General features: G+C 40.1%; 1 protein-coding gene across 3 annotated transcripts in view; it reads right to left on the bottom strand.

The window, feature by feature from the left end:
• CLTA (clathrin light chain A) overlaps window positions 1-9,558 on the bottom strand; it is a 128,850-nt gene extending 119,292 nt beyond the window's left edge. Inside the window, exon 1 of one of the 3 annotated variants that reach the window (XM_029602616.1) lies at window positions 9,254-9,558. In XM_029602616.1, the coding sequence (XP_029458476.1) occupies window positions 9,254-9,437 (184 nt within the window). In that variant the 5' untranslated portion in view covers window positions 9,438-9,558. The remainder of the gene's footprint in view (window positions 1-9,253) is intronic. The other 2 variants (XM_029602598.1, XM_029602607.1) reach the window with 2 other exon arrangements.
• Window positions 9,559-12,102: the final 2,544 nt, after the last annotated feature.

Here is a 12,102-nt window from a genome sequence, read left to right as displayed (position 1 = left end):
GTCTGAGAATGTGTGCACAGGCAGCACGCCCAAAAGAAACTGGGTGCCCAAGTCGGATGCACAGCTGGACACACGTTGCCAGACTGTCGATGTGCACGAGGGCAGCTGAACGTGCAGAAAAAGTATGCAAAAACACCACCACCACTACGGTCAACCTAACAGCGGGAGCCCAGCCTACATGGGCTACTCAACCCGCCAGGCTGCCCAGTTCCCCTAATCCCCATGGGAGCGGGAATGACTGTTGTAACGGCACGCCGAGCAGAGGAAGTCCTACAACAACCTCTCTTCTCTGACTTTTTTTTTTTGTTTTAAACTTATCTGAGCTCAGCCTTCCCTACCGAGAACATTGACTGTCTCCGGCTGCAGGGGAAGAGGGCATATACCATCACCGCCACACTCTGTTTCCTGCACCTGCTGCCTTTCAGCTGCTTAATTCAGCTAAGTCTACACCGGCTGAAGAACCAGCTACCCGACCAAGGCACTCATCTGAGGAACCATGGAACTCATCTCTGGAACTCCCAACTGTTGTTAGGGACTATTAGGTATCACCGCAAGAGAGCGGGGCAACACAAATCTCCAGTTAATTCTCCTCTAAATTTTGAAGCGATCCTCGGTAGGGAAATGCACACCCACCATCTGCTGGAGACTGAGAATACTGGCAGGCTGATGTCACTACAGGGGTATATATATCCTGTGACATCAGTTTGCTCCATCTCTGTGTGCTGGTAGAGGTGCACAACTCACAGGTCCTGAACCCATCTGTGTAGATGCTAGGAAATGAAAAACTTTATTTAGAAAATGTATATGAGGTGATATATATGGTGACAGTTTGAAAAAAAAATGTAGCCAGTTCCAAGTTCAAAGCATCAATCGAAACAGCTAAGAATTGCTGGCTGAACAAAGTTTTCCTTCTTTTAAAATGTAAGGTTTATTAGGAATCCACTGCCTGCTCCTGACACAATAAGGGAATAACAGCATATTTATTTTAACCCAGCAGCAGATCAGTAAGCAATTTCATTTGACATGCACCACTGAACCATCAAAGATCAGGTATTCTTAGTCTACTCATATGTCTATGATTTAATAGTTTAGTATAACTTATCCTTGTTGGCTTCCCCCATTAAATTGTGAGACAGCAGATTGAAAGATATAGTCATTTTGAGCCAGCAGGGAACCAGCTGCGGAGAATAGGATAATTTCAGTACGGCTATCATTTTAATCAACGCACACCTTCCATACAGAGACAAAGGTAGTTTTTGCAACCAAACAAAAGACTTTCACTTTATCAATGGCCTCACACATTCAATATGTGTAAATATCCAAATAAGCTCTGGCTAAATTAATTTCTAAATATGGCAACTTTTCAAGCTCCCACACAAAAGGAAAAGTACCAGGCCATCTATCCAGTAACTTATCAAGTGGGAATGCTATAGATTTAGAGTAACTGAGTGGAGGAATAGTCTAGTGGTTAGAGCTGTGGGCTATGAACCAGGAGACAAGGGTTCAAGTCCCACTGTCGCTCCTTGTGACCTTGGGCAAGTCACTTTACCCTCCAGTGCCTCAGTTATGAACTTAGATTGTAAGCCCTCTGGGGATAGGGAAATACTACAAAGTGGATTACATTCAGGTACTGAAGTGCTGAAAGGGTGTGAAAAGCGGAATATAAAAAATCTACATAAATAAAATTGTTGCTTAAACCTGAAAATGAACCAAACTGTGCTACTGTGTGTTCTACACTAGGGATAGCCACTTGCAGGTTAGTCATGAACAGCAACATTTCATCCACAAATATGCTAATTCATGACCCTTATACAAGATTCCTTGGAAAACTGCAAATTCTCTCAGTTTTATAGCTAAAGGTTCTAAATAAAAGCAAGGAGATAAAGGGCATTCCTAAGGGCTACTACAGATTAAAAAAAAAAGTCCAAAATATGACAGCACTGTGAGAGTCAATTAACACTCAAACACAAAAAAGAATCACAAAGCTATATTCAGCTAGTGGCCAAAAAAGATAGGACCAATTGACCTTATCAAATGCTTTTCCTGCATCTAAACTGAGAAAAGAGGTGAAGAATCCTGATGCTCTCTAAGGATAACTGGACCTTGACTATATTAACTAAGGAGAATAGATTACAGAAGCAGCCCACTTGATCTGCCCCAATAAGATTAGAAATAACTCCTCACAACTTGTCAGCCAGGACAACAGAAAACAGCTTCACATCTGAGTTGAGCTGGGATATTGGCCCTAAATGATTTTATGCAGAATGGTAATCATTAGAGAGCCAACCATGCTCAGCTCCTTCAGAAAATGCAACCTACAATGTTGGTGCTAATGATGATCCCAAGATTTTATAGAGCTCATTACCCAAACCATCATGTCCAGTGGTCTTAGACAATTGCAATTTTTTTGTTATGTGCTATAATTTCTAATTCAGAGAAAGGCTTATTCAAAAGGGAAATATGGTGATCAGAGAGCCAGGGAAGTTGCAGGCCATGGGAAAAAAAAAAAAGAGGATGAAAGCAGCTGGGAACCATAACACTCCTGAAAAAGACACTAAAATCTTGTAGAGATTTCAGATAATTTAATAGAAACAGCTCCCATGATCATCCTGAGGGCAAAAATGTGCATAATGAGAAAAAAATTCATACTACAAGGCGTACTAGCAGATACCCAGCCTTCTTACCATACATATGCAGTTGAAATTAATAGTAAATAGACTGTACATTGGCCTGCTATTCAAGCAATCGATATAATTGCTTTCTGGCAGTATATAAGTGTTCTATCCACTTCCTGCATAGAGCATAGGTGCTGTTTTAAACAATTGAATATTATGGGTCAGTTGCAAAATACAGACATCACCTCTTTCCTGTAAAATACACTATGATTAGACACCATAACACAGCTTTCCCAGCCTCCCAGAATGTTACATTACTTACTCCTGAGTTTTCATTTTCTGCATAATAAGTTGACCAAGCCAGGGTATTTTTTTAAATTCATCAACATAACAGAGATTGGGGCTCATCCTTCACAGCTGAGGCCTCTCCTTTCCCCTCAACTTGTCAGAGAAACGGTGGATTGGTCAGAGAGAACATTGTCAAGAATATTGGCATACATTAAACAGCATCAGAGATGAAAAATGCATCCATCCGAGAATAGTTACCATGAAGATTGAAAGATTTTACATTCTTTTCACATCAGGTGCAACACTCTCCAAATGTTGAGTAACTATCAGCAGTAATATTAAAATCTCTGGCTACAATGATGCAATACCCTGAATATTGGAACTTAGCCAAGATAATGGGGAAAAAAATGGATTGTAGAAATTAGGCACATATATACACTGCATAGCAAGTATTTCTGGCCCATAATGGTGCCTGACAGTATGACATCTTCCTTGAGAATATTCGATACATTTTTCCAAATGAAATGGGAAATTTTTCCATAACAGAGTGGCAACTCCACAGTGTCTAGACTCTAGAGGAAAAAGATGCTGCATAGCACTGGCCTACCCAACTCTATTAATTTAGCATGTTCTTCTTATCCAAATGAGTTTCTTGAAAAAAAAAAAAAAAAGACTGCATCTACTTTATGCCTCTTAAAAGTGCTCAATATTTTTTTCTCTTGATAGTGAGTGCCATCAATGTTTAATGAGAAAAAGATTGGTTATCTATAGACTGGTGCCATGGTAAACAAACAGGCCATGAAATGGAAAAATTGTCCCATGAGAACCCCCCCCCCCCCCCCCCCAGCCAGTTGCCCAGAACATAAAGGCCCAGTAGAAAATCAACACATTATATGCAAGGTCAATCTACTGCTTAAAGCATGCAAATACCCCCACACTCTCCCAGCTTCACATACCATCTCCACAATGCCCCCTCCCAAACATAAGTCAACCAGAACATGTCGTCACCATACACAAATACCCCCAACTTCCCTCCCCCTTCCTTTTCCATAACATATCAATAGACCACTACTCTTCTCCACAGACCCCTTAAAAAAAAAAGTGTAAAATGACAAGGAATATGCTCTGGACATCATACTCATATCGAAAAAAAGAAAATGACAAACGGCGGCTCAGCACTGAACATCCAACTATGGCTCATTATAGGGCTGTCGCTACAAGTCAAAAAAAAAAACAAACCACAAACACGCGTGCCATCAATACAAAAACAACCAATACCCTAGTAATTAACAAAATGTCAGTGTCCAAATAGTAATAATATGAAGCAGAAGTGCATAAAAAACATTTTCAAAAACTGTGAGAACGATGTTGTTCGGCCATTAAAACAAATTTGACAGTTCACAGAGTGGACAATTGACAAGTAGATCAAGATGGATAGTCTCTGTGTTAAAAGTTGAGTTCACAGCAAGGGAGAGCTCTGCACATCACGAGTTCTACTCGAGCAAAATTCAAACAAGACCACAGCCAGAGTATTTCAATGCAGAAATTATTCACTCTCACTATTACATAGTGAAACAGAGAAGCAATGTTCTATTCTGAGCCATGCAGCAGCTCTGGATATTATCTTGTAATCAAGTCAACACCCGATATTACAAGTGCCATTATGAGATTTATATTGTTACCAAGAGACAGAGCGGAGTGCATAGGCTTGGTCCAGACCTAACCATGGAGACTAACTTCCTGCTTCCATTCCCACTAAGTAAAAAAATAAATAAAAGTATAACAATTTGTAACAACCTGCAACACTTCATAACTGTTCCATGTAACATATAGCAAATCTTCATAAAGGAGGCACCTCTTGTCTCCTTCCCCACAAACACTAAGTCGATGCATCACACTGATGCATCCATAATAGGCCACTTGCCGTTAGTCCCATTATGTGAATGCTGTGAAACAAAAGTACACTTTGAAAAGTCTTCCGCCTCCACCTGTGCCATTTTTACTTCAGCTTGGTGCATTAAAAAAAAAATGAGAAGGCTATACACTAAACACTGATAATTAAACAAAAATAAGAATATTCAACAGATCCACACAAATCTGCCTATTTGTGCCATAAAAGCTTCAACCTCTTCCTTGGTATGTAGAAGCTTGGTAACTCCATTATTAAAAATCACCTATCCAAGTACAGATACCTAAAGCACTCCACTGTTTCCCTTTTTCCACTGTGAAAACAGACCATTTAATCCTACTCAGATTCCTATCTTTTAACCAGTTTGCAATCCACAAAAGGACAACTCCTCTTATCCCATGACTTTATTTATTCTTAGAAACCTCATGAGGGACTTTGTCAAATGCCTTCTGAAAATTCAAATACGCCACATCTACTGGTCCATCTTATCCTCATGTTTATTAACCCCTTCAAAAAAAAATGTAGCAGATTTGTGAGGCAAGACTTCCTTTGGTTAAATCCATACTGGCTGTGTTTCATTAAACCAAGTCTTTCTATATGTTCTGTGATTTTGTTCTTTAGAATAGCTTACTATTTTTCCCAGCCCTGAAGTGAGGCTCACCAGTCTATAAATCACTCCTGAAGCCCTTTTTAAATATTGGGGTTATTCTTCAAGTATAATAGATGATTTTAATGATAGGTTACAAATTTTAACTAATAGCTCTGAAATTTCATTTTTTAGTTCTTTCAAAACCCTGGGGTGTAGAAAGTCCAGGGTATTTGCTACTCTTCAGTTTGTCAATCGGACCTACATTTTCCAGGTTCACTATGATTTGTTTCAGTTCATCCGAATCAACATGCTGGAAAACTGTCTCCAGAACCAGTATCTCCAACATCCTCATTAGTAAACACGGAAGCAAAGAATTCATTTAGTCTTCCCAAAGAGCCCCTTTAACTCCTCGATCATCTAATGACCCAACCAACTCCCTCGCAAGTTTCCCAGCTGGGATATATTTTAAAAAATGTTTGCAAGTTCTTGCCTCTATGACCAACTCCATTTCAAATTCTCTCAGCTTGTCTTATCAATGTTTTACATTTAACTTGGGGAAAAAACATAGGCATTATCCATTTTCTTCAGATGGATTCTTCTTCCAATTTTTAAAGGAAGCTTTTTTTTGGCTAACACACCCTCTTTCATCTAGCCTTTTAACAAATTGTTTGGCCCTTCTATCACCTTTCTTAATGCGCGGAATACATCTGAACTGCATATCTAAGATGACATTTTTATTGTGACTTGTTACAATATGAGTCTCCGTTGCCTGAATTTGTGAAGTGTGCGCACCAACCTGCTCCTTTAGTTCCTCTAAAAAGACTGCATTCTTGATAAGCATCTTCTATAACGGCAGTCACCGATTCAGTAACAGTTGTAGAAATTTTTAAGATCTCTTTTATGACCTACTCTGGTATAATTTTTGTAGTCAGGGCCTTTTGTATAGCTTTATTCTTGTCAGCCATTATATTCCAGAACTTAGTAGACATAGCAGATGGCTCCCTGATAACAAATCTATCCATTTAAGTTACCAATTGAAAGGAACAGCCATATAATTATAGGATCCCAAAATTGTAAGAGACTCAAAAATGCACAAGAGTTAGCCAAGATATAAAGTCAAGATTTAAAAGAGGGGCTGCCTAGGGGCTCCAACCAAAATGTTCACTCTCTTAGCAGGTCATCACCTGACTCTTGCAGGGGTTATTTTTGACTGAATGTGTCTTAACTTTTTACTCTTGCTTCTTACTTTTTATCTTTACTTTGGTAATTTTATAGTTTTAAATTTTAGATAGTTAGAGGTATGTTTATAATATAAAAAGTATATTTTCCCATTTTTTTCTATTTTATACATTATGACTTATTGTGAACCACTGAGATGGATTCGCCCATGCAACAGTATATAAACAACTATTTAAATAAATAAAAATAAATCAGTGCAAGGTGATTAGAGCCTCTCTGGTCCAGAGTGCCAAGTCAGACCTCTGCCCAAGATCCAGATCATAGAGCCTCACAAGAGAAGCCAGTGTGGCTTCTCTTGTGAGGCTCTTGGCAAGGGAAGGAAGAATGTTGGTGTCATCTAGTCAGGGTGGAAAGATCATTCATGGCAGGGGTAGAAAGAGACAGACAGACATATGAGACCTCTGGAACTATCTGTAAAATACTGCTACATTTAGTAGCACTTTAGAAATAAGCAGTGGTCATCTCAGGCAAGACTAAGGAGTTGGGATGAGTGCTGAGGTTGAATGTCAAGGTAAAGCCTAGCAATGGGGGATGGTAAGAGAAAGATATGGTTTCCTTCCTGGCAGGGCCATCCCTTACAAGGAAGGCAGGGCGATGGTAGAGATGAAAGAGGAAATATGGCAGGGTAGTGAGGGGGAAAAAAAAAAAAAAAGAGTGGTGGGAGTCATTCTAGTAAAAAAAAAAAAAAAAAGGAAGGTTTATCCTGAACGAGAATAAAGGGAATCCTCCCTGGCAGGGCAGGAAGAGAGAATGTATTGGAGTCACCCCTAGAAAGGAGGGAGGGGGAGAGGGTGGTAAGGTTAGGCTTAGAGAGTGTGGGAGAAAGGTGTCCTATCACAGCACTCATTTGAGAATTGTACAAAAAAAAAAAACCCCAACCCCAAAATGTAAAAATCTGCATCTCATCTATATTGCATTTTAAATTACTATTCAAAAGTGATTTTGTAATATTCTGACAAGCAGAATTTATTTTTTAGATCAAAATTTCCAAGAATAAGCTTTTTTGTTGCCCTGTATTTTTATATACTGTGAATACTGAATTTTTGTAAACCAGCTAATGCATGACATCTAAAATTCAAGAGAGAGTAATGAAAAGTTGAGAACCACTGCTATTACACACTCTCCTACCTATAGGGCAATGTATCTGTCCTGTACACAAACACAAACAAAAATCAAGCCCTCTCTCAAATACACAAAAATATTCAAGTTGCCTCACAAACTTTTCTGGACTGGACAAAGATTCACCTACAATGTTTGCCTGTCATGCATAAAACCAAAGTTTTGCTCAGCTTCCTCATATCAATTTCAAACATTTTGGAAATTTGCAGTCAGTGTAAACCTTCTCTGGAAATGTGTACACCATGCTGTACACCTTTCCAATCTTACATAAAGCTAAACCTGCATTAAACAAGGAACCAATGTAATAAGTTGAGCATTAAAATTGTGTGCTGAAATTCAGTACACAGTTTCTCAATACACAAGCCAATTTTTTTTTTAACTCCCAAAGCAGTTAATGCAATCACAAGTATAAAACAATGTATATAAAGAAAAAGATTTAGTGCACATTAATCAGAAAACATATACATCTCATTTACAAAAAAATTTCAGTTTTATTGTTTGTTATTCAATTATTAATTTATACATACATAGGGTTCTCTGCTCAAACCCCCAATGTAATAAGGTATGCTTAGCAGAATGAACAGCTTTACTTACATTTGTGTGCTCATTTTTTGTGTGCAAACTTTACTCTCCATGCAGAAAGCAGTTTCCTGTGCAAGTGTGTGTGCTGAAACCATACACGTTGCTCTCGTGCCCTTGTTTGGAATCCTATGAATGCATAGCCGTCCAATGCACAGAGAAGTGCTGGCTTAACTCACATTTTCTTAGCGTTGGAAATTTTACTTCTAGTCTGAACTGGAGTAAAGTTTCCAAGGCACGTGTTTTGTCAATGAGCTGAAGCAAGAACTCCAGTGCCAGGACCTGTAGGCAATGTTCTATGCTCAGAAAGTGCTCTATACATAGACTTATCCAGTTAATTTACAAATTAATTTCCTTATTTCACCCATAACACCACACAAATTGATTATATTTGTTTAAATTCTTATATACCACACCCTCCATAATTTGGGGCGGTTACAATAAGACATGCATATTAAATAATTAAAATACAAAACAAGATAGACATCAACATAAATTTTTTTTAAAAATACGAACAACTTAATCAGGTAATCTCAGATAAAATTAGGAACACAAAATGAAGAAAGAAGGGAAAAATGGGAAAGGAGCAAAAGACATGAGAAACGAAGAGATTATGGGACAGATCAAATAGAAGTTAGAATGTTCAGTGGTCTGGAAAGGCAGATTTGAAAAGGTGAGTTTTTAATGCTTTTTTAAATTCCTAGCACATACATATTAGAAGAATGCCCTGAAAATTATGTAACGGGAAACACTGACCTAGTTCAATCACAGAACCCCCAATATGTATATATATTTTTTTCTCTCTCTCTCTATATATATATGAATAATATATTGGACCATCCCTCCCTATCAGTAATTCTGGCGAAGGAGGCACATAGGTCCCGTGTAAGGGAGGTCGTAGCGTGAAACTCTCACCGAGATTCTCGCTTTGTAGCACCGTCGGCACTTCGCCGCTCTCCAGAATGCTAAAGCCCTCATCGTTCTCGATGCCGGCAATCTCACTCTCTTGCTGTGCCAGGAAAGCAGCCGCCGGGTCCTCCTCGCCCAACACCCCGTTGCCAACACCCTGCGGCGCACCAAACGCATCAAATTCTGCCATAGTCCTGCTATGCCGGGATCACCGAAAAATAACACAAAAAAAGGGTAAGCAATGAAGAGCTCTGAGAGGTCACCAGCAAATAACAGAAAACGGAAACCGAATACTCCACCGGAAATTCTCCACTTACCAACCTCCCACGCCAATGGATGGGCAAACGGCCAATCAAAGTACGATGCTGCACGACTGATGGCGTTGGTTACCAATCAATGTAAAGAAAACCCCTACTAACAGAGCCCTGCCCTCCGAGATTACGTGTTTACTTACCTCGTGATGTGTGACGCAAGGAGATGTCAGAAGTGCGGACGAACTGGAGTTCACTGTTTAATGCCCCGCCCTTTCATAGAGTGAGGCGAGGCTTCTTAGGGAAAGGGAAGAATGATAGAGTCGCTAACCTATGTACTGATTATAGGAGCTGGGTTTTTATTTGTGTTTAGGAGGATAGTTAGAAAAGCACGACGGCATCACAGACTCATGATTATTTGGAATTTGGCTACCCACGCTAGGTTACCCGTTTCTCCAAGCCCTGAACTATTGACCCCTCTGCCAGCTGGATTTTTGGGAAATCCAAGGTTTATATATATAAATCCATCTATTAGCATATATGATTTATGTGCATATACAGGGTCTCCAGTGTATGCAAATGTAAAAGTTTAAAAAATGCCATGCCGGATCAGTCCGCTGGTTCTTCCAGCTCTGTCTTTGACAGTGGACAGTCATTGCAGAAGTAAGAGATGGTAATCCCCTCGTCTAACTGACTAATAATTGTTAATGAGCCTGTCCTCCAGAAATTTGTCCAAACGTTTTTTTAAAGTCACCTGGACTATAAACCTTGCCCTCTTCCTTTGGCAACAAATTCCACATCTTAATTGTGTATTAACTAAAAAATTACTTTGTTTCCAACAGAGGCAAAACCAGGCCACAAGAACCTGTTACCATAGAGTGTCCTTCATTGTTAGCACTGAGCATATGTGGCCTGTGCACTGAGTCTCTTCCTCAGTGTCCCGAGTCTCCAGCTGTGGACGAAGCCGGCATATCCCTGCAGCCAGTGGCCAAAGAAAAGGCTCTGTGAAGCTGTCAGCATTTCTGTCAAGCCAACAGCTAAAGAAGAGGAAGAAATCCAGATTATGCCTGTGAGAGAGAGAGAGTGCTTGTCTGTGTGTGATAGGCAGCCTCACAAACAGTCTGTTTTACTCTCTGAGGGGTAGATTTTCCACTTGTGCGCATGCTTCCCAGCACGTACACGTGGATGCCCTGATTTTCTGCCATTAAGGAGCGGACTGGGAGGGAACTTCCCTACCCCGTTACCTAAATTTCCTCCCTCTCCTCCCAACCCCCTAAACCCTACCTTTTTTCTTTTTTTTCCTTTGGCAACTTACTTCAGCTCCCGGCGCGCAAGTCTTCAGGACAGCCATCAATAGCATTGTCCCAGCCCGCCCTCTGCCCCACCCCTCCCTACCCCACCGGCCTGCCAGTTCCAGGAAGCCTGGCACTCGTGTGCATATCGGCATTTACGCCCATGGCCGGGCCTCTTCGAAAATTGGCTCAGCACTCACAAGGCTAGGCCACGGGCGAAAAGGCCAGATTTTAAGCATGCAGGGCATAGAAAATCCAAGCTTGTGTGTGTTTTTATGTGTGAGAATGTGAGACTACCTGTGAGTGTGTGTGAGAGATACTACTTGTATATGTGTGAATGAAAGAGACTGCCTGCATGTGAGAGACTGCCTGTGAGAGAGGAGAGACTGCATCTGTGTGTGAGACTGCCTGTGTATGTGTGTGAGAAAGAGACTGCCTGTGCATGTGAGAGAACTGCCTCTGTGAGACTGCCTGTGTATTTGATAGGCAGTCTCTCACTGTGTGAGTGTAAGAGAGACTGCCTGTGTATGTGTGTGAGTGAGAAACTGCTTGTGTCTGTAAGAGTGAAAGTGAGAGACTGCCTGTGTGTGTGAGAGTGAGAAACTGCTTGGATGTCTGTGTGAGAGAGCATGACAAAGAGACTGCCTACGTGTGAGAGATTACCTGTGTATGTGAATGTGTGTTTACAGCGAGAGTAAAAGTTTGTGCGCTCCCATGTAATCGATGACAATCTCATAGTGACTGGAAATATAAAGTTCCCAGGTCTGGAGCATGGGGGATATTTTTATCCTTATTAGTTTTAATTATTGGGTATTATTTGATATGTCTGCTGTTGCATTTTTTATTAGATATCGTTCTATTTATTAACGATTTGACATATTCTTTTTATTGGTATGGTTGATATTTTATATTTCTTGAATGTTTGCAATTCTTGTTGTGGTTTCCAGTTCAGTTTTTATCTGTACATTTCTATTTATACTTTGTGGTTTCTTTTTTCTGTATTTAGTAAGGGTCTGTCTCTGTTCTACATGTGTTTTCAAGGTGAGACATTCTGCTACTGTGTAATTTCTGTGTAGGAATCTACACCTGACTTGTTCTGTTTTCCTAACAGGAGGTGTATTGGTGTTTTTGGGGTCTAGTGGCATATTTGCAGTGTTGCCTTTTCATGGGTAGGATTGCTATGTTTGAGTCTGGCATTTAGTATGTAATGAAGTTTCCTATAAGTTGCAAGTACAATTTTTGCAGGGTTTGAATTATTACACAATGGACTACTGCCCAGGAGGGAAGAGTTAGGTCAGCTTTCAGAGTTGGT

Source organism: Rhinatrema bivittatum, chromosome 1 (genome assembly GCF_901001135.1).
Source record: "Rhinatrema bivittatum chromosome 1, aRhiBiv1.1, whole genome shotgun sequence".
In the NCBI taxonomy this organism is placed as follows: Eukaryota; Metazoa; Chordata; class Amphibia; order Gymnophiona; family Rhinatrematidae; genus Rhinatrema; species Rhinatrema bivittatum.
Note: the sequence above shows the minus strand (reverse complement) of the source record. Positions and strands in the feature narration are given on the sequence as shown.